Here is a 26,628-nt window from a genome sequence, read left to right as displayed (position 1 = left end):
GGGTCTTTGTTCAGAACCTGTTAATCTAGAATTATGTATAAAATAAGGTTAGTGACACAGCAAGCTTTATATTAGCAGGCTTGTAGTGGTCATTATATATGCTGTTTAGAAAAGACATTGGTAGCACTCTGAAGACAGGAGACTGAAGTATCATAAAATTACAACCTTCCAGGGTTATTTTAATACAGGAGTAAAACAGCTGTAAGCATTTCAGAAGTCTCTCATGTGATACCCCTGAGAATATTGCTGTAATCTAATAGATTAATGTTTGTAGTGATAATCATCAGTTAACAAGAAAACATTATGTTTGACATATAATCTGAGAATGCAGAAAATGGTATATTATAAAACGATTTCATTAAAAATGATGTACATCTTTATTAGATTCTTATGTTTTCAGATATGTACACACATATACTTTTGGTATATGGGTATTCTCTTGATGTGGAATATCAAGAGTTTTAAATTTTATTTCTATGATATATTTCACAGAAAACATTTATATTAGACTATTTTCTCCTCAGCCAAAGTTTTAAAAAAATATATTTGACGTTATATGCTCATAAAGGACTAGTGTTCTGTAATAGGAAGGAGCAGTCTTTTAATCAAGGTGTTATTTATAGTTTCTGGTTTGGAGGTTTTTTGCAGAAGATGTTTATTTTTATTGCGTTGTCCATACTTCATGACTCTGAACAGAATTTTGTTAAGTTAATTTGCTAATTGGTTTTTATGTTGCAGTTAAACAGAATGTATGCATCTTAATTTGTTCCCATATTATAAGTTAGAGTTTTGTTTTTAATGGATAGTTTTAAGCATAATTGATTTATATACTTAACTTATGTCATGTATTATAAGAGAAAAAGACTTCACACATGCTGGAATTTTTTTTTAATCCTCACCTGATGATGTTTTTTATTGATTTGAGAGAGAGAATGAAAATCATTGATGTCAGAGGGAAATGTTGATCAGTTGCCTCCTATACATGTCCTGACCATGGATGGAAACCACAATCTAGATGTATGCCCTGATTGCACATCAGCCACAGCCTTTTTATGTATGGGACAATGATCCAGGCAACTGAGCTACCCTGCCAGGGCCGTCCTAGAGTTTTTCTGTAAGGCTATCTAGCTCACTTCTCTGTGCTATTATGAGATGTAAGCATAGTGCTTTCTTCACAGGAACAAGTAGAAAAGTGAAAAAAGCATAAATTACAAATACTTCACACTCTATTCCTTGGGGACATGTTTACCAGAAAGATTTAAATAATGCATAGGGTTTGATTAATTAGATTTTATGTCTCTAAATTTTTAACTTGTCCATGACTCCTGGTATTTGCATATCAGTTTTTAAATACAATTTTTGTCTCTGGCTGATGTGGCTTAGTTGGTTGGAGTGTCGTCCTACACCAAAGGGTCATGGATTTGATTCCTGGTTAGGGCACAAGCCTGAGTTGAGTGTTTGGTCCCCAGTCAGGGCACATATAGGAGGCAGCCAATCAATGTTTCTTTTCCTCTCTCTCTCCCTTTCTTTCCTTCTCTAAAATCTTACAAGCATGTCCTCAGATGAGGATTTTTTTTATATTTAAATATGACTTCTGCCCTTCAAGAAATAGAAATTCTTGGTATTGTACTTAGTGGGGATGATCTTATTGAGGTTACTAACATATGGACTATTTCCCTTTATTTTAAACTGCCTAAAAGATTTTCATAAACAGCTTATTCCCAACCTCTGAAATGGGAAATAGACAGTAAAAGTTTACATTTCAGTATCGTTCCTTTTTTTTTTTTAACAAAAGTTAATACTGAGTGTGATAGATGCTAGTTGTAAGAATTAACTTTATTGAATAATGTTTATGTTAATATTGAATGTTAGTTTATTTGTCTGGCATCATTTGGAATAAAGTGTTCTACATAACTGAATTTTCTACATAACTGAAATTCATCATTTAATGAAAAACTTCCCTGTCTCCTTGTATTGTTTTGAACACAATTTAACCCTTTCTTGATGACTCAAGGGTCATTATGAATATCCATAATTGTGCCAAAACCCTAAAAATTTGTTAATATCAGTAATTCTAAACATTCACCAAAAGGCCTTTATGCTGTATATTATGAAAGGTTATATTTGTAATTTTGCCTTTAATCTGTCTTTTTGTTGTCATTCTATCATTTCTTGTATGTGTCCATGTGTTGTACTTTCCATGCCTGATGTATATTGTGGAGTACCAAACAAGTAGTGATATTTATTGGAAGTAGGTTCCTGGTAAGGACCCGAAATGCATGAAATGATGCAATGCGTGAACATGGTGATTGTTATAACCATTTTGACTCATTCCTTGCCTGTAATCTTTCTTCACTATTACCAGACTGATTAGGTATTAATACTGATCTTCATAAGAGGATATCACTGCCAAAACTAAAACAGTATTTAGAGTCAACAAATTATCATTGACTTCCCTATTTTCAATGATGGCTTCAATAACAAACAAGATATATTCTTTATAAACATTCAGTTTTCAAATGCCATTACTAAAGATAGAAATTATGTATGTAAGCCCTGGCTGATGTAGCTCAGTGGATTGAGCACAGGCCTGGGAACCAAGCAACCACTGTTCGATTCCCAGTCAGGGCACATGCCTGGGTTGCAGGCCAGTTCCCAGCAGGGGACACACAAGAGGCAACCATACATTGATATTTCTCTCCCTCTCTCCTTCCTTTCCCCTCTAAAGATAAATAAATAAAATCTTTAAAAAAAAAGAAATTATGTATGTGAGGGAGGATGTAACATGGATTCATGTAAACACATGGCTGCTTTATGGAGCCTCCCTGCAGGGCCTTTCCAGATAGTTTTCCCTACCAAAGCAACAAGGAAATTTTACCCATTTCCTCACCTAGCTCAACAGTTCATTAAAAAATATTTTCTTCATTAGCCAAGTAGTTAAGTTGGTTAGAGTGTTATCCTGATATGCCAAGGTTGTGGGTTTGATCACCTCTCAGGGCACATACAACAATCAACCAATGAATGCATAAATAAATGGAAGTCAATGTTTCTCTCTCTCTCCCTCCCTCCCCCACTCCTTTTCTTCCTCTGTCACTCCCTCCTCCACCCCCTCCCCTTTCCTCTCTAATATCATTAAAAAGTAAATAAATTTGAAGAAAAAAATTTGAAAACTTTCTTAACTACTTAGAAGCTTTGCCATTGAGCTATTCTTTGTATTGAAAGATGTACAGTCTTTTAAAGTCTAGATAGATCTACTCATTTGTGCAAGACAACTACTTTTATTTATGGTTAATAAAGTAAGAAGAGAAAAATGCTTTAAATTTCTTGAGTTTGCTCTAGTTCACTTGATCCCATTATTTCATTTAAGGGCTTTTTCAAAAAAGGCTCAGTATTCTGTATATCATGTAGTGCTATCTGAGATTTGTTTAAAGTGAAACAACTGGCTGACATAAATAGAGAATTATAGTTTTGACAAAGTCCTTTGATTCTCTCCTTATTAGTATTTAGATCATAGGATTCTTTAGTGAGCTAAAGGTAAATGTTATGAGAAGTTATAACATTTTATTATTATTTCTCTGGTTTTAGTCAAGAGATATAATTTGCATTTTGCTTAATTATTTGGAAAATTTCCTTTTCTATCTAAGAAATGTATTGATTTTCCAGAAAGATAGAACAAAGGTATTAACAACTCTGTCTGATCCTATTGTATTTGAAATTTATTAGACATTATTGCTTTCTAAATAATCAAAATTTGAAGATTTTGCCAAGCTTATACAGAAGTGGTTATATTTCTGAGTTTTTTATGTGACCCTTCTCCTATCAGCTTTGTTTCCTTACATTTTATATCATAGTTTATAGTTTCAAAAAGGTTTCCATCTTTTTAATAACAAAAGATCTGTATAGAGATTGGGTATAAGGAAAAGTGAACATTTGGGGAAAAAAAAGATTCTATCCATAAGAAGTCTCGTTTGGATTATATTATGACAAATGATAGTCTTGTCAAATAGATAAACTAAAATTAAAATGTAAGACTATGTATTTCTAATACATCTTTCAGCAATTAAGCACTTCAACACTGAGCAGGATTTAAGATAGACTTCAAATATTTCTAAATAACATAATCAGTGTATAAAACATGCTCTAGGGCCCTGGCTAAGTAGCTCAGTTGGTTAGAGCATTGTCCTAATGTGTCAAGGTTACAAGTTTGATCCCCAGTCAGGGCACATGCAAGAAACAACTCATGAATGCATAAATGAGAGAAACAACAAATCAGTGTTTTTCTCTCTGTCTCTCCCATTCTTTCTTTAATATCAGTTAAAAAAAAGAAAAGAATCTACACGAATTTAAAAAAAGAAAGAAAAGCTATACAACTGTCTGTGCTCTTTAATCCTGTAGTCCTGTTTGGGATTTAACATTTATTATCCCCATTTCATTCCCACCCTCTCCCCTGCTAAAAGTAATTGACACAATGGTGTGTTTTGCACACTACCTCTTATAGTGGAAATTTGAAAGAAGCTTGTATAGAGAGATGACTAACCAAACAGTAATATTAACACAGTGGTATATCACATAGCTAGTAAAATAAAACATTTGTATATCATTGTTACTACATGGAAGTATTTGTGAAATGTTAATTTTTGTTAATTTTATTGATTGATTGATTTACAGAGAGAGGGGAAGGGAGGGAAAGAGAGGGAAAGAAGCATCAATTGGTTGCCTCTCACGTGTGCCCCAATCAGGACCAAATCCACAACCTAAGCATCTGTCCTGACCAGGAATCAAACTGGCAACCTTTTCCTTTGTAGGATGACACCCAACCAACTGAGCCACACCACTCAGGGCTGAGATGTTAAATTTTTAACAATATACAAAATAATATGTGTGTAATGATTACAATATGTAAAAGAATGTTTAAAAGAATTGGAAAGGAGTTTCAAATAATGAATGAAACTAATCTTTATTATGTTCTTCAGATACTTTAAATTCATAATAATAATGCTCCTGCCTAACTAAAGTCTACATTAGCTAAATGAAACATTAAAGAAGTCAGAAGCCGAGGTCAAAGTTGGTGATACCCCATTTTTTTAATCACAGAATTTTTTTTATCACAGAGTTTTTTATAAGCCAGTGGTTGTCAATCAGAGATGATTTTTTACCCCCACTCTCTACCCTTTGAGACTTTTTTGTTGTCATAGTTGAAGAGGTGATAATGGCACTTAATGGTTAGAAGCCAATGATGCTGCTAAAAATATACTGCATTATAATGATTCTATAATGCACATGATAGCCCTTTGTAACAATGAATTATCTGGCCTCAAATGTTTATTTGTGATTATTGCAAAACCCTGCTTTAAGTATGTGTTTAGGCAGGGGCCCTAGTCTCTAATTTCTCTGCTACTGCCAATTTATTATGTTAATGTTTTGAAAATTATGTGGAAATCAATGAAATCAAATATCAGATCCCATAACTGAGAATATTTTATTGCATCATATACTAATTCATGTCCATGTTTGATTGAATTTCTGAATGTCAGTATTAACCTTTACCCTTTATGATTCCATCAGATAGTTAGAAAGCTATTCTTGACCTTAGCTTCAGATCCATCTCAGCTCTCTTCAATCCATTATGGTTTATGACCTTTCTTAAGTTTGTTTACCATTTACTTTTTACCTTCCTTAGGGAAGGAAGAAGTTACAAAAAACATGGTTGTATAAATATATTCTTTATTCATTTTTAGAAAGATAATGTAATATATTTCTTAAAAGCAAAGATATAATAAGCAATGAGGTATGCAGATAAGTGGAAAATACAGCCAAATTATGCATAAAATTTCACTTAATATATGAATTTATATGGATGCAAAAAGACATAATAGCTATGGTAAAAGTTTGATATAAGGAAAGGAAATTATTATACATTAATCTTATTTCCTAATACCTGTAACAAAGAAATTTTACTCTATTATAGTGAAGGATTATGGTATTTTTCCCCTCTTCTTTCCATTCCACATTCTATTTGCTCACAGTGAGGCATTATATCAAAATTACTTTATAGTTAGGTGTTTAAACTACAAAACTATTTTACTCCAGTGTGTAAGAAACTTTAGATATATTCAGAGTCCTAAATATACCCTAATTAACTTTATTTAATGGCTTTAGTTGTAGATAGGGTTGCAATACTCTCTAAATTGTCCTTGAAATTAGTATTATTTAAACTTTGGCAGTTGCATCAGTATGCATATTATTTTCTTATTCTAGGTCTTCTGGTAAATGACTTAATGATTAACAAAACTGAAAACTATCTTAGCAGTGGAGGGGATCACATTGTTTTTAAATGGTCATACTTAAAGCTTTGTAAAAAATTAAAATGACCGTTTGGAAACCCTGCACAACAATAAAATAAGTTTCTTTACCTGTTTTAGTTAGAGATTTCAGTCTTACTCCTTAGGAAAATATTTCCTCAATATCTTGTGTGCTGTGTGTACTACCAGGAACTTGGTATGGATTTAGACATTGAAATAAGTTCTTAACCTCAAGGCATTCACTTAAAGATCTTAAGATTCTGTCCCCAACCATGGGGATAAATTACTAATTTTAATAGGGGTTGGACTAGCTCTGTAGTTTTTTTTAATATTTACTCTTATTTTCAAGCAGTGTTTATTCAGAAGTCACCATGCACTCTAGACACTTTTCACTTACATGTTTATATGTTGTTTGGGAGCAGTGTAGAAGTGCAGGTAACATGGACTTTATGAAGAATCAAACATTAACTGATATGTCAAAATAATAGTGAGAAAATAAGAGTAGATGACAGGAAATGTGAACCAGAATAATACATGACTGGTAAGATAAAGCTTCACTGATTTAGTAGTTACAGTCACTGAATTGTCTGAGAATGCATTTTCATTTATCTGTAGTAAGTCTTGCTTTGGGGTACTTTTTTCACATTTAATAACTACTCTGCTCAACTAAGAACTGGATTTTAACCCTTATTTATAGTGTTCACTATTTCTACTTACTGCAATTTGGCATAGTTTCATTCCCATCAGGAAAACTTTAATAAAAACAATATTTTAAAAACTCTTTTCTTCTAAAGCATGATTCAGTTAAAAGGGAAAAGGGTTGGTTGGTATTTTTACATTAGGCAGAGAATTAATGCTATATATTCCCAGCATGGAGCAAGCTTCAAGCAAGACTTAAACTAGGTGACAGATCCTTCTATAGTTAGAGCTTACTAGTGTGGCTTTTATAATTTGCCTTAAACCTTTTTGAATTCTATATCACACACTAATTCAAATAAGAATAACATTTTAAGTGTAAAAATTTTACAAAGCCCCAAGTAAATTTGTATTGTCTTCTATTTACTGCAGTATAGTTATTTTACCTCCTTCCACTGATAAAAGTTAGGAAATTTTGAATTTAAATCTTTGAGGTGCTTAAGGATGAAACTCTGAGCTTCATCATTTTTTATATTACAGAAGATACCAAAATCTTTTGAAAGATTCTAAACTTTAAAGATAAAGTAGAGTTTAGTGTTTTTTATGAATTTGGAAAGAATATTATAAGAAAACTGGGGGGACTGAACAATAATAAAACTTTCCTATCATTTTACCAGACTCTGTAGAAAAAGAAAAAAATGATACACTATATATTGAAGGAAAATTAACCCAGAATCAGGCAGAGAATAAAAAGGAACCTAGATAGAAGGCATAGTCCATGCCAGGAAGCTCAGAAAGTCCCAAAGAAGTTGAACCCAAGAAAGAATACACCAAGGCACATCATCATTACATTAGCCAAGATTTAAGTGAAGGAGAGAATCCTAGAAGCAGCAAGAGATAAGGGGACAGTCACCTACAAAAGAGTTCCCATCAGACTGTCAGCTGATTTCTCAAAAGAGACCATACAGGCAAGAAGGGGCTGGAAAGAAGTATTCCAAGTCATGAAATCCAAAAACCTACATTCAAGATTGCTCTATACAGCAAAGCTTTCATTTAGAATGGAAGGACAGATAAAGTATTTCTCAGATAAGGTCAAATTCAAGGAGTTCATTATCACCAAGCCCTTATTATATAAAATGTTAAAGGGACTTACCTAAGAAAAAGAAGATAAAAAAGATGAACAAGCTTATTTCTCCCTCTCTCCTTTCTTTCCCCTCAAGATAAATTAATGATGAACGTGAAAGGACAGCAAACTCACACTTATTAACAACCACACCTAAAACAAAAGCAAACTAAGAGGACAGCTAGATCAGGAGTGGAACCATAGAAATGGAGATCACATGGAGGGTTAGCAACAGGGGAGTGGGAGGAGGAGAAGGGGGGAGAAGCTACAGAGAATAAGTAGCATAGATGGTAGGTAGAAAATAGGGGGAGGGCAAGAATAGTATGGGAAATATAGAATCTAAAGAATTTCTGACACGTGGACATAAACTAAAGGGGGGAATGGTGGGGGAGGGGGTGTACAGGGTAGAGCGGAATGAAGGGGGGGAATGGGACAACTGTAATAGCATAATCAATAAAATAAAAAAAGAAGGCATAGTCCACATGTGGATACTGTCATACTTTAAAGTAGACGTAGGCCTTACATAGAACCAATTTCTTTTGGTTAAGATATGATTCTTACAAGTAGTATGTTTTCAACTAGAACAATCGTATGCTTTCAGTTAGAACAAGAGTAGTTTGAGGCAGATTAAGCAGATGAATCAATGATAGACAATTGAAAAAAACCTACAAAAGCATTAGGCTAAATGTATTGTCAATAATCATTTAATATAGGAATATAGGCTTATAGCCCTAGAAATCTCAGTAGTGCCTGAGAGTAACTGTATTAAAATAGAACACAATAACTTGTTCATAATGATGGCCCAAGTCATTAAAAACTAAATTATTCACTCTTTGTTCAGATAATCTGGAAGATATATATCTTAGGAACGTTTCTGTCAATGTTTTAAAATCTTTTGCCTATAGAGAGAAAATCTCAGCCAGCTAACACATGTACTTAATGTAGTTAGAATATTTACTTTGGGCCTACTGTATGCTAGGTGTTGTGATAGAGCCTGAAAAAGTAAAAATAAGTAGTATATTATTCCTGCTTTTAAGATAGTCCCACTCTTAATTTCACTTACTTGGAACTTTTTATTCTCTGATGATACCAAATGTAGCATTACTTAGTGATTCAGATTGTGCAGGGAATTGTAGAACCCATCTTTCTAATATCAATTACAGATTTGATAAATTTTTATCAACCTCTTTGACCACTAGTTTACTAAAAATGTTCTAATTCAACCAGTGGTTAATTTCCAGTCCAGTATACTTTCTTTGTAAATGAAAATGGTTAAATACCATTGATTACCTTATTTTGCTGTGTGTAATGCACACGTTTTTGCCCAAGTTGTTGAGGGAAAAATAAGGATGCACATTATACATGGGTACTACTATATTCTGTGCCTATATAAATGGTTTTTTAAAAGACAGAGGAAAAGGGAGGGAGAAAGATGAGGGAGAGAAACATCAAATGTGTGGTTGCCTCTCACACCCTGCCTACTGGGGTCCTGGCCCACAATCCAGGGATGTGTCCTGACTAGGAATCAAATTGGTGAGCCTCTGGTTCACAGCCCGGAGCTCAATCCACTGAGCCACACCAGCCAGGGCTGTATAAATATTTTTAATTCTTTTATTTATGCTTATGCATTAAAAGTGTAACTCTATAAAGCCGTAACAATATCCATATGCGAAATAATACCCCAGCATACAATGATCGGTTTTGTTGTACCGAATTTCATGTACCATAATATGTTAAAAAATAAGTGCTAACATTCTTTAATAATACAAAAAATAGTGTCTAAATATAAATAAATAATAATTGACTTTAAAAATTAAAACAAAAGACTTTTTTCCTGAAAGTTTGGGCCAAAAACATGGGTGCACATTATACATAACAAAATACTAGTAATAGTAACTGCCTCACTAAGAATGTGATATGGCACCCATTTTTTCTTCTACAAAGCCAAATGACACTAAAACTTGCAATATTATTGCTGATATAGTTATTTGTCTTCATGCTTTCTAGTTAAATGCTAATATAGAAATACAGTGGAAATTTTGTATATGCTATTCAGTGTGGGATGCCTTTAAAATAAAATACAAATGCTTTCCTTTTCCATTTCAAATTATCAGTTTATTAAAATAATAATTACGCCCTGGCTGGTGTAGCTCAGTGGATTGAGCATGGGCTTGCGAACCAGGGGATTGCAGTTCAATTCCCAGTCAGGGCACATGCCTGGGTTGCAGGCCAGTTACCAGCATGGGACCCATGAGAGGCAACTATACATTGATATTTTTCTCCCTCTCTCCTTCCCTTCCCCTCTAAAGATAAATAAATAAAATCTTAGGAAAATAAATAACTAAAATATTCATTACAATTAATTATTTGTGCTGTGTTATTACACATATGGATTGAAATTCTTTGCAACCTTCCTTTGGATATTGCTACTAATTTTATATATTTTTAACTATATTTTATTGATTATGCTATTACAATTGTCCTGATTTTCCCCCCTTTGCTCTCCTCCACCCAGCATCCCACACTCCCTCAAAGAATCCCCACACCATTGTTCATGTCCACAGATTATGTGTAAAAGTTCTTTGGCTACTCCATTTCCTATACTGTACGTTACATCTATATGGCTATTCTGTTACCACCTATTTGTACTTCTTAATCCCTGTACCTCTTTGCCTATTCCCTCACAACCTTCTCCCATCTGGTGACCATCAAAACACTCTGTATCTATGACTCTGCCTCTGTTGTCCTTGTTTCCTTAGTTTGTGTTTTAGATTCAATTATGGATAGGTATGTATTTATTGCTACTTTACTGTTCATAGTCTTGATCTTCAAATCTTTCTTAAATAAGTCCCTTTAACATTTCATGTAATAAATGTCTTGGACATGATGAACTCCTTGAGCTTTTTCTTATCTGGGAAGCTCTTTATCTGCCCTCCAGTTCTAAATGATAGCTTTGCTGGCTGTAGGTCCCCACTTTTCATGACTTTGAGTATTTCTTGCCAATCCCTTCTAGGCCGCAAAATTCTTTTGAGATATCAGCTACTGGTCTTATGGGAACTCCCCTGAAGGTAACTAACTTCTTTTCTCTTACTGCTTTTAAGATTTTCTCTTTGTCACTCTGACCGGTGTGGCTCAGTGGATTGAGTGCCAGCCTGTGAACCAAAGGGTTGCCGGTTTGATTGCCAGTCGGGGCACATGCCTGGTATGCGGGCCAGGTCCCCTGTAGGGTGTGCACAAGAAGGTACCACACATTGATGTTTCTCTCCCTCTCTCTCTCCCTCCCTTTCTCTCTCTCTATAAATAAATAAACAAACAAACAAATAAATATTTTTGAAGATTTTCTTTTTAACCTTTGGCATTTTAATTATGATGATATGTTGGAGTGGGCCTCTTTGCATCAATCTTGTTTGGGACTCTCTGTGCTTCCTGGACTTGCACGTCTATTTTTTTCCTAATTAGGGAACTTTTATTTCACTTTTTCAAATAGATTTCCAATTTCTTATTCTTTCTCTTCTCTTCCTGGCACCACTATGATGCCAGTGTTGGAGCACTTAAAGTTATCCCACAGTGTGCTTTGGAATAAGTACATTATCCTCGTCTTTTTTGATTCTTTTTCTTCTTGTTCTGATTGGTTATGTCTTGCTTCCTTATGTTCCAAATCATTGATTTGATTCTCAGCTTTATCCTCTCTACTGTTATTTCCCTGTAATTCCCTGTAAATAAAGACTCCTTGTAATTGTGCTTTATTTCAATTAATGAATCCTTCATTTCTGACTGGATCTTTTCTTATGCGGCTGAGGTCCTTGCTAAGTTCCTTGAGCATCCTTATAATCAGTGTTTTGAACTCTGCATCTGATAGATTGCTTATCTCCATTTTACTTAGCTATTTTTCTGGGGTTTTGATCTGTTCTTTCTTTTGGATCATGATTCTTTGTCTTTTTGTTTTGGCAGACTCCCTGTGTTTGTTTCTATGTATTAGATAGAGCTGCTTTCACTCTGTGTCTTGGCAGTATGGCCTAATGTAGTAGGTGTCTTGTTGGGTTCAGTGGCACAGCCTCCCCTATCACCCAAGTTGGGTACTGGAGGAGCACCCTTTGTGTGGACTGAGTATACCCTCTTCTTGTAGTTGAGTCTTGGTTGCTGTTGGCAGATCAATGGGAAGTATTTACTCAGGCCAGTCAGTTACAGGGATTGACTGTGACCACTTACCGCCAACCTCTACGCTCTCTGGAGGATCAGCTGTGTGGAGGCAGGGTGGTGGTTCTCTGATAGGGTCTGTAGCTATCCACTGGGTGCACTGGCCCTGGGGTTTCCAAGGTGTTGCAGGCCAAAGTCAACACTCACCTGTGTTTTGCCCAGAACCACCCTGCCTGAGCTATAAAGTAATCTGGGATAGCTGCTACTTGTGCTGGGCTTGAAGATTCCCAGGCAAAGCTAAGATGTGAATCTAGATGTGAATTAGTATCAGGCCTGGGGCTCACTGAGGCCAGCTGTTGCTTATTTGAGAGGATTTAAAAAGTTGTGTGCTATGAACCTAGACCAGCCATTCATATGGAAAAGCAACTTGGGAGGGCCGTTAAGTTGGATGGGGTGGTGTCTCTGGGGATCTCCAATGTGGGTCAAACAGTGTTAGCCATCTTGATCGAGTCTCAGATATGACACCAGATTGCTGGCTCTGTGTAGGGAGGGTTTAGAAAAGGGACAATGGCCTCTGCTCACCTTGATGCCAAGCACTTCATTTTCTCCCAGTATGGCCTGCTACCCTGGTGCCGCAACTCTGAGGGAACGAGACTGAGTAGGTGAGTCCATGTGTAGGTTTTTAAATGGAAACTGCTTGGGGCTCCAGAAGTTTCTTCCACTAATTCAATCCCCTTTCATTTTTGGAGCCAGAAGTTGTGGGGACTTACCTTCTGGGGACTGGAACCCTGGGCCAGGAGTCCTGGTATGGAACTGGGGCTCCTCACTCCTGAGATATCCTTCCTGAATATTTATCCACCACAGGTGGGTGTGAAACCAGCCCCTTCTGAGTCCGTGACCCTCCTACCAGTCTGGATGGATGTGTTTTCTAAATTCCATAGTCAGACTTCATTCAACTTAATTTCTGATGGTTGTGAGTGGTGGTTCTATATTTTGTAATTTTGATATGGTTCTTTACTGATTTTATTTTATTTTATTAGGTATATTTTTTATTATACTATTATAGTTGTCCCAGTTTCTCCCCTTTATCCCCTTCCAACCTGCACCCTACCCTCATCATTAATCCCCCCACCCTTAATTTATGTCCATGGATCAGGTATGTAAGTACTTTGACTTCCCTATTTCCTATGCTTTTCTTAACATTGCCCTGCCTGTTTTGTTTCTACCAATTTTTCTTCTTAATCCCTGTACCTTTCCCCATCCCCCTCCCTGCTGATAACCCTCCAAATGATCTCTATGGCTTTCATTCTGTTCCTCTTCTAGTTGATTGTTTAGTTTGTTTTTGTTTTTTAGATTCAGTTGTTGATAGTTATGAGTTCGTTGTCATTTTACTATTCATAGTTTTGTTCTTTCTTAGATAAGTCCATTTAACGTTTAATATAATAAAGCCTTGGCAATGATGAACTCCTTGGCTTTACCTTGTCTGGGAAGCACTTTATCTGTCCTTTGATTCTAAATGATGGCTTTGCTGGATACAGTAATCTGTCTTGGTCGTAGGTCCATGCTTTTCATCACTTCGAATACTTCCTGCCAGTCTGCAAAGTTTCTTTTGAGAAATCAACTGATAGTCTTATGGGAACTTCTTTGTAGGTAACTGCTGTTTTCTTGCTGCTTTTAAAATTTTCTCTTTACCTTTAACCTTTGACATTTTAATTATGATTTGTCTTGCAGTAGTCCTCTTTGGGTCCATCTTCTTTGGGACTCTGTCCCAAAGCCTCCTTGGGGCTTCCTGGACCTGTATGTCTAGTTCCTACACCAAATTAGGGACATTTTCTTTCATTATTTTTTCAAATAAGTTTTCAATTTCTTGCTCTTCCTCTTCTCCTGGCATCCCTGTGATTCAGATGTTGACATGTTTGGAGATGTCCCAGAGTCTTCTTATTCTCTTTGGTTTTTTGAGCTTTTGTTTCTTCATTCTATTCTGGTTGATCGTTTATTTCTTCCTTATCTTCCAAATCATTGATTTGAACCCCGGCTTCCTTCTGTTTGTTCTTGGTTCCCTGAAAATTTTTCTTTATTTCACTTAGGTTAGCTTTCATTCTTCCCTTAAGTTTTTGCCATATTCAATGATTTCTATGAGCATACTTATCACCAGTGTTTTGAACTCTGCATCTGCTAGGTTGGCTATCTCTGTTTTGCTTTGTTCTTTTTCTGGGGTTTTGTTCTCTTTCATTTGGGCTATATTTCCTTGTCTCCTCAATTTGGAAGCCTCCCTGTGGTGTGTGTGTGTGTGTGCACGTGTGTATTAGGTAGTGTTGCTTTGATTCCCTGTATTGGTGCACCTGTTAAGTTGTATGAAGCGGAGCCTTAGGTATTTGTCAGGTCAGGGCAACTTGCTTCACTGCTTTGTGGTTCTGTATGTGGAGGAGGGTTTGGAAAGGGGACACTACCACTGAGGCTTGCTCAGCACTTGCCCTGTTTCCAGTCACTATACCCACCTTCTCGTATGCAACTAGCACCCCTCTAGCTGCTTCCCTGGTGGTGGTTCCCAGAATGGGTTGGTTTGCATTCATTCTAGGAGCCTGTGGGCCCTTTAAATGGACTCTCGTGAGAGACTGGCAGCTTATTCCACTACCCCAACCCCCACTAGTTTTTACAGCCAGAAATTATGAGGCTTTAGTTTTCCAGCTCAGGAATGCTGGACCATGTGGTCTGGCCTGCAGCTGGGATCGCTGACTTCCAATGTATCCCTCCTGATTTTATCCACCATATGTGTATGTGGGACCACCCATTCCACCAGCTGCCTTGTCATTGCCACCTCAGCTCCACCACACAGCGTCCTCTCCACCCTGGCTCACTAGCTCCACCCCTCCTACCCATCCCGATGAATGTGGCTTCTTTAAATCCTTGGTTGTCAGACTTCTGTACAGTTGGATTTTTGGCAGTTCTGGGTGTTTTTTGTTTTGAAGTTAGTTTTGATCCTTCTTATGATTGTGCAAGGAGGTCAAGCATGCCTTCCCACACCTACATCTTAACCAGAAGTCCTGTTAGTGATTTTAAATCAGACATCTTTATGTATGGATTCATTTGGCTTTTCTAAAAGTTGTTTGCGTTTTATTTGAAAAGCATGATGTATTGCTGTTTAATATCTTTTCTACCATGGTATTTCTATTTCAAACAAGAACCAAGCCTGTAACAAAAAATATGATCCACATTTCTGTGCTCTAATAACATATTTATTAAGAAAACCGTATAGAAAAAATAGCATTGATATTTTATTATATTTATTGTTTTTGTACTGTTCTTTATAGCAAAACTGTTTTTCATCTTCACAATAATGCCCTCTTAATTAAAAAAAATATTTTGTGTAATTTTTCTTTCATGTAATTGTTAATTTCTATTTTGTTTAGATATACTGTTACAAGAAAATCTATATAAAATCATCATTTGTTTAAGAAAGTTACTTTCATCTAAGTTTAACATTTAAACCACCTAAGTTATTAAAATGTGCAAAATATGTCTGCGGTGGTGAGACATACGATAAATCTGGAATTTGTTTTCCCCTTTTTCCTCATTTTAGATGTCCAATGTCCCTAACACCAGTAGATTGCCAACTCCCTCTCTGCAGCACTCCAGCCAGCATTCTGCTGGTGCTGTCATACCCATCCTAGATTACTGCCGTAGAATGGAGTTGTTCTCTAGTCATAAGGTAAGTTTCCCTCCCCACTCATTTTACATGCATACACTCAGGTTTTCATTTTACAATATTGTGCAGTTTTGTAAGTTTTATAAATTTCCTTTTCCCATATGGTTCCTTAGGTAATTAATGTATCACATTCAAACACTTGTGAAACTTCATACTATAATAAAGGATGTGATTTATGACCATAGACCAGCTCCTTTTTGTAGTAATCCCTATCAGGTAATAAAACCTCCACTGTTTGAAACATGGGGAATTTTATGGAAAGGGAGCTGGCAATCTGCAGCTGCTGTGGACATTGGATGAGAAAGTATTGAAAGGTAAGCTTCAAATTTAATCCCTATTTTGCTTTTGGTTCCACAGTTTATGCATGAAATTCATACTCTATTTTATATTAAAGTTTATAATAAATTCATAAAAGAAAAATACTACTCCCCTCTTTTTTGAAGTGATGCTTTCAGTAGTTTGCATAACACATTGAGATTATCTTAGAAAATGTTTTTTATCCCTGAAAATAGTAAAAATTCTGATATTGAAAATAGTTAATTTATCCTCATATTCATATACTTGTTTATAAAGAAAACTTAAGGCCAAATTTATATACATACAGCTTACTAAATATTTTTATTAGAGAAACAGTTATAGCACTATGCCACAGATGCCCTTTTACTAATCCTTCTACCTACCATTTTTATCTTTGGTTCTATATTGATTAGTACAGATAAAGATTGTAAGAGCGTTTTAATTTTTATTACATCTGTATTCTCTCGTGTGTTTGAAAATAAGGGAACTTGATGTTTTTCTTATTTATTAATTCACTTTTAAACCTTAGATCACTGTAGTTCTAACTACAATTGTAATTAAACTAAATAAATTTGACATGTTAATGTTTGCATTACAGAGATTCCTACATGTAAATATAGGTACTTACACGATACAGTCTTTCTTCTTTAAGAATTTCCTTTGTATAGGTCAAAACAGGCAGCATTGTGTAGTGGAAGAGAGGGGATTTTAGCATTCAGAAGACCTAGAATTCTATTCTAAACTCTACATCTATCTATAACTACATCCCTGTATGTTACTCTAGCTACTTTTCTTCTATGAAATTATGGCCTCTGAGTTCCCTTTTAGCTTTAATAATTTTATTGCAGAAGAAACATAATTGTTCTTAGTTTTTCATAATCTGCATATGTAAATCAAGTTGCTTAGTCAGAAAAGATATTGCCAGTGTTCAGTTAACAACCTGACTTAACGTTCAGGAAATACTTGTTTGATTTTAAATAAATTTTTATATTAGACCCAAGTTACAGTTCACTGTTACCACCTGACTTTTAAAAATTCTCTTTGTATTAGTTCATTGTATTCTCTGACACTCTTAGATCATCACTTGGTAGTAAGGGACATACTATTTTAATTCTATTTGGGTTGTATTAACCAAAGAAAATGATAAATGAAACAAGCAGTGTGAGGTTCTCGTTTACTATCAAGTAGTTTAAGCACGTTACCTCAAATACCAGTCCCAGAGCAGTGATTCTGAACTTTCTTAAACCTATGCCCCCTTTGGATCAACCTAAAAGCTATGGACACCCATACCCTATGGCAGGGTTTAGGAATGCCTTTTGTCAAGGTCATGTATTCTTTATATGTATCTTCTAGTCAAAACATTTTACCATACTTTCTGTAGTTTGTGATATATAAATAATAGACTTTGTTTGTTTCCCAAATATGGGATGATTAAATATACAGTTTCAAATGTAAATGAAATACCATACCATCACTATCCCAAGTTGGGAATATACAATATTAAGAAGGAAAGAAGGCAAAAATATGTATATAAAGTTAAAAGGCTGTAGACATTCCCAAATAGGTCAGTGGTTAAGAGAGAATTATATGGAAGTTAGAATTCTTTGATTACATTTAAGACCCTTTCCCTATGTATAGTCAGCTAGTTCAGTAGTTTATTTTCTGGGCATTGGATTAATTAAAATTTAATAACCAAAATAAAACCAAATGGTAAAATCTTCCTAACCCTTTAAAAATTGTTTTTTATAAAAAGTGTTAAAATTGAGTAGATACACAAATATACCTGACAAATGTCTTAAAGTAATGACATCCAGCTATACAGTCCCCACTTCTTGTTCCTCACCTGCCTAGTGCTAAGTTCCCATAATACTGGTAGTCCTTCTGCATTCCCCATCTCATCACCACGACACTAATTCAGACAGTAGTCATGCTGCCCAAGTTAATTCTGCATCTGCCATTCTTCCCCATAAGACACCCAGTTAAAAGGAATTTAGCATGCTTGGTGCTCCCTAATCTTTTAATACTTTTCCAAGTAATTATACCAAAAAGAGGATATTCTCTCCACCTTCATTCCTCATTTCTTTCCTCTTTCTGCTCTCTTTAGCTTTGAAAAAGTTTACTTCTCACAATTTTATTTTTGAGCCAAATGGTAGTTAAGAAGTAGAAAAATAACATTGTTGACATGCCCTGTTAAAAGAAAAAATCTCCACTCTCCTAATTTCTTTTTTTTTCCTTTTTTTCTTTTCTTTTTTCTTTTTTTTTTTTTTTAATAAAACCCTATCTCATTCCACCAAAGATTTAGGATGTCACCTGCATTTTCATCTTTCTCAGTTTTCTTTAGATGAAAGTTATTTCTTGTTCAGTTTTATTGTTATTAAATAGTATTTTCATGGGTTTTCAAGTATTTCATACTATTTTATAACATTCTTTTGGAAAAAAACAAACTTTTGAGGTATAATTCATTATTAAGTTGGGTTCTTTTAGCAAGTATTTAACCAGAGGGTAGATACGTCTATCTATATTAGTATATTATGTGAAGTAAAATTATTTTGTTGACATTTCACAGTGCTATGATTTGTCATGCCACTATGAAGACATGAGAATTAGTGAGCCTAGGTTCTTTATTTATGTGATTACATGCACATAAAATCCCACATCTTCATACTCTTTTACTAAACAATTCCTCTTACAAGATTTTTAAAAAAACCTGAGAGGTAGAAATGTACTTGTTTATTTTTATGTGCATAAACATTCTGTTGGTTTAAAACACAAAATTTTTTTAGTGTAGGAATTACACAATTAATCACTTAGGTTTTATATATGACTAAAATTTCCATGATTGAAATCTTGAAGGTTTTAGATATATATACAATTAGGAAAATAATGCACAGATTAGGATGTATTTTGCTCTAGGGAGTTTACATTTTTCTGCATCAGTGTTCTATGTATGTGCGAATTGACTCACTTAACAATTGCTATGGAATAGAGTCTAATTTTTTGCATGCTAAATGTGACCCATGACATATAGTAGTGTGTTTTTTGTTATTAAAAAATAAAACAGGTGGACTGTAGGATATGTGAATTACATGTTAAAACTATTACCAAGAAAGGAAGTACAACATGTTATATAATGATAAGCGATGATAATGGTGGTGGTGATGTTGACAGGTGTACACTAACATTGTGGAGAATGTGGTGAAGGACAGGCTACCTAGATACATAACTTCTATAAACTTACTGTTCCTGTGGTATTAGTATCTTTACTAGAGGTTTTTATAATCTACATCAGATTGAATTTATGTCATAGTTTTTAAGAAATACTGACATAGTTTTAAGAACTTGAACTTCAGCATCAGGCAGATGTGGGTTCAAGTCATATGACCTTAAATCATTTCATCTCTTTGAGCTTCAATTATATCATTTGTTAAGTGAGACTAAAATGCACATACCTCAGAAGGGTTTCATAACAGCTAGAGTGTATGTGTACTGTCATGCTCACTCCATCCCTCCTTCTTCCCATCTCTCACCCATATGTAAATGAAATACTTTGAATAATGCTTAGCAAATGGAGGCAGTGTCAGTCATTATTAATTCAATGTAACATTACAATATTGGAAATGATTACCATTATGTCACATGAGAGTTATCACTGGATACTTCCCCCATTCTGCAACGTTCTAAAGAAGAGATACTTATTTTATGGGTATTGGTGTTTTGGTTTATACTCAGAAAATGAGCCTTGACATTCACTTTTAAATTAAATCTAAGGGATTTACTTTTAAAATTGTGTTTTTAGGGCAAATGGTATCATCGGAGGCAAGCTGTAAAAGAATTACATGGTACATTGATACGTCTTTTAAATGAATTGCTGCCTTGGGAACCAAAGTTAATGAAAGCTTTTCAAAGAAACAGGTAATTCAATTTCTATTTCTTTTACATATGTTAGGGCTCTTAGTTTAGGATTTATGGGAAGATGTACTAGAATTATATAGTAGTTTTCTATTGATTTATAATTTAACAGATATTTTCGTTGCCTCTTAGAAAGAGACTTTCTAAGCCCTGAAAAAAATACTGTTGCTAAAACGAAATCCTTATTCTGTGGCTTACATTGTTTTATATTTTTAAAGATATTATTTATTTTTAGCTTTAGCTGGTATGGCTCAGTGGGTTGCACACCAGCCTGCAAACCAAAGGATCTCCAGTTGGATTCCCAGCCAGGGCACGTGCCTGGGTTGTGGGCCAGGTTCCCAGTGTGGAGTGCATGAGAGGCAACCACACGTGGATGTTTCTCTCACTCTCTTTCTCTCTCTCTCTTCCCCTCTGTCTAAAAATGGATAAATAAAATCTTTACAAAAAATTTTTATTTTTAGAGTGAGGAGAAGGAAGTGGTGAAGAAAGGGAGAGAAACATCCATGTGTAAGAGATACATTGATTGGTTGCCTGCCTTATGCCCCCAACTGGGGAACCTGGCCCACCACCCAGGTATGTGCCCTGACTGGGAAACGAACAAGTGACCTTTTGGTTCACAGGCCAGCACTCAGTCCACTGATCCACACCAGCCAGGGCAGCATTCCTTTTCTTTTTTGTAAAATGCAAAAAACTTACCATTTTTATCAGTTTTAAGTATGCAGTTCAGTGGTATTAAATACATTTATATTGTTTTGTTACTGTAACTCATCCATCTCCAGAACTAAAACTGAAACTCTGTACCCATTAGATGATAAATCTGCATTTTCTCTGGCTTCTAGCAACTGGTAACCACCATTGTGTATTTTATCTCGGTTATTTTGACTAATTATATAACATACAATATTTGTCTTTCTGTGGCAGGCTTATTTCACATAGAATAATGTTGTTGGTCTTCATCCTTCTTGCAGCATATGTCAGAATTTTTTCCCTTTCTACATCTGACTAATATTCCATTGTATGCATTTACATTTTCCGTAGTGGACACTTAAGTAGCTTTCATGGCTTATTTTTCCCTTTGTTTTTGTTTTCTGTTTTTTTGCCCAAGGACATTTTCTCATTGCACTATTAGAGAGAGAGGAAGGGAGGGGAAAAGAGGGAAACAAACATCGATGTGAGAATGAAACATCTATTTATTACCTTTCATAAATGCCCAGCTGGGGATGGACCTACAACCTAGGCATGTGCCCTAACCTGGAATTGAACCTATGACCTTTCAGTTTGTGGAAAGTACCCAACCAACTGAGCCACACTGACCAGGGCAGGTAGCTTTCATGTTTTTAGGTATTATGAATAATGCTGTTATGAACATAGATATACAAATATCTCACCCTGCTTTCAGTTCTTTGTGTATATATCCAGAAGTAGGATTGCCAGATCATATCATAATTCTACTTGTAATTTTCTCTGTACCCATCATATTGTTTTCCATAATAACTGTACAGTTTTACATTCCTAACAACTGTATAAAAGGGTTCCCATTTCTTCACATTCTTGCCAATGTTTGTTATTTTGTACTTTTTAAAAAAATAGCTATCTTAGTGTGAGGTGGGTGCTATGTTGTACTTTTAATTTGCATTTCTCAAATGATTAGTGATTTTGAATACCTTTTCATGTGTTTATTGGCCATTTGTATATCTTTGGAGAAATGTTTAACTTTTTGCCAGTTTTTGGGTTGGCTTGTTTGATTTTTTTATTGCTGAGTTTTAGAATTCTGTATATACTCTGGTTATTAATCCTTTATTGGGTATAAGATTTATCAATATTTTTACAATTGGGTTACCATTTCACTGTATTTTTATTTTTATTTTTTAAAATATTTTATTGGTTATGCTATTACAGTTGTCCCACTTTTTTCTTCCCTTTATTCTCTTCCACCCTATACTCCTCTCCCACCAGCAATCCCCCCTATCAGTTCATGTCTATAGCTCATACATACAAGTTCTTTAGCTTCTCCATTTCCTATGCTATTCTTAACCTCCCTCTATTTATTTTCTACCTACCATTTATGCTTCTTATTCCCTGTACCTTTTCACTCATTCTTCTTCTTCGCCCTCCCCACTGATAACCCTCCATGTGATCTCCATTTCTGTGATTCTATTCCTGTTCTAGCTGTTTGCTTAGTTTGTTTTTGTTTTGTTTTGTTTTTTAGGTTCAGTTGATAGTTGTGAGTTTGTGGTCATTTTACTTTTCACAGTTTTTTATCTTCTTTTTCTTAGATAAGTCCCTTTAACATTTCATATAATAAGGGACTGGTGATGATGAACTCCTTGAAATTGACCTTACCTGAGAAGCACTTTATCTGCCCTTCCATTCTAAATGATAGCTTTGCTGGATAGAATAATCTTGGATGTAAGTTGTTGCCTTTCATGACTGTAAATACTTCTTTCTAACTTCCTCTTGCCTCCAAGGTTTCTTTTGAGAAATCAGCTTATGGGAACTCTTTTGTAGGTAACTGTAGGTAAGACTTGTTTTGAGAAATCACTCTTATGGGAAGTCCTTTGTAGGTAACTCTCTCCTCTTGCTACTTTTAAGATTCTCTCCTTATCTTTCACTTTGGATAATGTAATTATGATATGCTTTGGTGTGTGCTTTTTTGGTTGCAACTTCTTTGAGACTCTCTGAGCTTCCTAGACTTCCTGGAAGTCTGTTCCCTTTCCCAGGTTAGGGAAGTTCTCCTTCATTATGTTTTCAATTCCTCTTCTCCTTCCAGCATTCCTATGATTCCTATGTTGGAACATTTCAAGTTGTCCCCGGAAGTTCCTAGGCCTCTCCTCATATTTTTGAATTCTTATTTCTTCATTCTGTTCTGGTTGGATGTTTATTTCTTCCTTTTATTCCAAATTGTTGATTTAGGTTCCAGTTTCCTTCCCTTCACTGTTGGTTCCCTAGATATTTTGTATAGCCTTCATTTCTTCCTTCATTTTGCTACCAAACTAACTCATTTCTGTGAACATGCTAACATGCTGATTACCAGTGTTTTGAACTCTAAATCTCATAAGTTGTCTATGTCTCTGTCGCTTAGTTCTATTTTTGGAGCTTTGATCTGTTCTTTCATTTGAGCCATATTTTTGGTTTTTGTCTTGTCACATTGTAAGTAATGGAGCCTTAGGCATTCACCAGAGCAGGGCAACCCATGTTGCTGTGCTGTGGCACTATATGTGGACCATGAGTCAGAGAGAGAACAGTGCCTCTTGCTTGGCTCTCACCCTACTTTCAGTCACTTCTCCCACTGCCCACAAGCAAATTGGGCCCTTCTGGTGCTCATTCCAGGTGATTGGGTTTGTGTACATTCTATTAACCCAATGGGTCTCTCCAACAAACTCTCCTGGGAGTTTCTCCCCCCCCCCCCCAGAACCCCCACAGGTTTTTTTCATTTGGAAGTTTTGAGGCTTTATTTCCTCTCACTGGAATCCTGGGTTGTGCAATCTGTCTCACTCCCCAGTAGTTCCTCTCAGTTTATCTACACACAAATGTAGAACCTCCAGGTCCACCTGCCACAGCCTTGCCCACCCTGGTGCTCCAGGCGCCACCTTGCTGCGAATCCTTTCCACCCCAGCTGTCCATCTCTGCCTCTCCTACCAGTTTGGATGATGTTACTTCTTTAACTTTCTGGTCATTGGACTTTCATAAAGTTCAGTGTTCTGGCAGTTCTGGTTATTTTTTTGTGTTTGAATTTGCTGTTGTCCTTCTTCTGTGTGTGCCAGGAGGCAAAGTGTATCTACCTATGCCTCCACCCTGGCCAGAAGTCAATTTTACTTTGTTGATAGTGCCTTTTTAAAAAAATTTTACTTATTTATTTTTAAAGAAACAGAAAGGGATGGACAGAGGGAGAGAAATATCAGTGTGTGGTGGTCTCTCACACATCTCTTACCATGGACCTGGCCCACAACAACATCATGTGCCCTGACTGCAAATCGAAACAGTGATTCTTTAATTCACAGGCCAGCACTCTGTCCACCAAGCTATACCAGTCGGGGCTGATAATGATTTTAATCCACAAAACTTTTAATTTTCATGAAGCCCAAATTGTCTATTTTTGTTGTTGTTGCCTATGTCTGTAGTTATGTTGTATCCAAAAAATCATTGCCAAATCCAGTGTCATGAAACTTTTGCCCTGTTTTATAACAAGAGGTTTATAGTTTTAGCTCTTTCACTTAGGGCATTGATCCACTTGGAGTTAATTTTTATACAAAGTGTTAGAAAAGGGTCTAGCTTTATTCTTTTGTATGTGGTTACCCACTTTTCTTAGCACCAGTTGTTGAACAGATTGTTCTTTGCTCATTGAATGGTTGGCACCTTTGTAAAAAAAACCTGACCATATAACAAAAGGTTTATTTCTAGATTTAGTTCTATTCCATGGGCCTATATGTCTGTCTTTATGCTAGTACCACATTGTTTTCATTACTATGTTTTCATATTGTAGTTATTTTTGAAATCAGGAAGTATGAATACTTCATTTTGGGGTTTTTTCTCCCCAAGATTGTTTTGGCTACTTGGTGTCTCTCGAGATTGCACATGAATTTCAAGATGGGTTTTCCTGTTATTGCAACAAATACCATTGGGATTTTGATATGTGTTGCACCATATCTGTAGATTAATTAGAGTAGTATTGACATCTTTAAATATTGTCTTCCCACTATAAAGAAAGAAATTATAGGCCAATATCCCTGATGAACATAGGTGAAAAAATACTCAACAAAATATTTGTAATCCGAATTCAGCAATACATTAAAAAGATCATACACCATGATTAGGTGGGATTTATTCCAACAAGTAGCCAGAGCTATCTTGAAAAAGAACAAAGTTGGAAGTTATCATACTACCTAATATCAAACTACATTACAAAGCTACAGTAATTAAAACAGCATAATACCATCATAAAAACAAACATATAATCAATGGAACACTACAGAGAGCTTGAAAATAAAACACATGCCTATATGGTCAATTAATACTTGACATAGGAAGCAAGAATAGAATGATGGGGTAAAGACAGTCTATTCAATAAAAGGTATTGGAAAAATTGGATAGATACATGCAAAAGAGTGAAACAAGACCATCTCTTACACCATATCCAAGCACAAACTCAAAATGGATTAAAGACTTAAATGTAGAACCTGAAATCATGCAACTCCTACAAGAAAACAGGCAATAAAATCTCTGACATTTATCTTAGCAATTTTTTCTGTGCAAAGAAAACAAAAGAAAAAATAAACAAATGGGACTACTTCAAAGTAAAAAATGTTTAGCACAGCAAAGGAAACCATCAACAAAACAAAAAGACAATCTACTAAATGAAAGAAGATATCTGCCAATGACATATCCAATAAGGGTTAATGTCCAGAATGTATAAAGAATTGAACACACACACACACACAAAGAAATCAATCAAATTTAAAAATGGGGAAAGGATCCAAGTAGTCATTTCTCCAAAGAGGACAGACAGATAGCCATTAGATGTGAAAAGATGTTCAATGTCCGTAATTCTCAGAGACACACATATTAAAACCACACTAAGACATCACCCCACACCTGTCAGAATGGCTAGCATCAACAAACAACTGTGTTGGAAAGAATGTGGAGAAAAGAGAACTCTCGTGCACAATTGGTAGAAATGCAGAATGGTGCAGCCACTGTGGTAACTTAAAAAATTAAAAATAATACTGCCTTATGACCCACTAATTTTACTTCTCAGTAAACATGGTCTATCCAGAAAGTATCCAGCTATGTACAATGAAAAATAGAGACATTTATTAAAGAAGATGCAAGAGACGTTGTACACAGCACAGTGATGCCTCACTCCCCTTCAAAGTAGGCACCTGGGACCTCACACAGTTCTCACAATATCAATCTGCTGTCCTGTTATATTTTCTTGAGTCTCATTGGTGGTCTGAAATCTCTTCCCTCTCAAGTCACAGGCACCAAATCTGGGATGTAGGGGGGCTGAGTCACTGGGCGATTTGATGTTTCACTAAAACATTCTGCACGAGATGTGATGCATAAGTGGGTATGTTGTGATGAAACTGCCAATCCCCAGTTGCCCATAGCTGTGGCCTCCTGAATCATCCGAACAGTTCCCATGGAGGAATGTTCAAATTTCACACAGAATTTGATGGATATTCACTACTCTACTTGCTAAGTCATTTTGAGTATGACAGCCACACAGTACTCATGCTCATTCAGTGAAATCTAACTGCCCCCACTGACTAGTACAATGAAGTCCTCATTGTTCATTCATGCACATTCCAGTCCACTCTCCTTGGCTCCCAGCTTACATGGAATTGAAAGACAATACCCAACCTATGTTCATTGCAACATTATTTACAATAGTCAAGTTATAGAAGCAACAACTGCCCATTAATAAAAGAGTGGGTAAAAAAAATCAATGGGACTTTGGCCCAGATGGAGGTGTAGGTAGATACATTTTGCATCATCACTCAATGAAATGAAGGACAACA

General features: G+C 35.6%; 1 protein-coding gene across 8 annotated transcripts in view; it reads left to right on the top strand.

Annotated features, from left to right (window-relative positions):
* The window catches only part of KIAA2026 (KIAA2026 ortholog), a 149,532-nt gene that overhangs the window by 104,212 nt on the left and 18,692 nt on the right, over positions 1 to 26,628 (top strand). For 6 of the 8 annotated variants that reach the window (XM_053656388.1, XM_053656385.1, XM_053656386.1 and 3 more), the window contains 2 exons: positions 15,779 to 15,907; positions 19,998 to 20,113. In XM_053656388.1, the coding sequence (XP_053512363.1) occupies positions 15,779 to 15,907; positions 19,998 to 20,113 (245 nt within the window). The remainder of the gene's footprint in view (positions 1 to 15,778; positions 15,908 to 19,997; positions 20,114 to 26,628) is intronic. The other 2 variants (XM_053656389.1, XM_053656387.1) reach the window with 1 other exon arrangement.

This window comes from Artibeus jamaicensis, unplaced genomic scaffold (genome assembly GCF_021234435.1).
Source record: "Artibeus jamaicensis isolate MK-2021 breed Jamaican fruit bat unplaced genomic scaffold, CSHL_Jam_final scaffold_1964, whole genome shotgun sequence".
NCBI lineage: Eukaryota > Metazoa > Chordata > Mammalia > Chiroptera > Phyllostomidae > Artibeus > Artibeus jamaicensis.
Note: the sequence above shows the minus strand (reverse complement) of the source record. Positions and strands in the feature narration are given on the sequence as shown.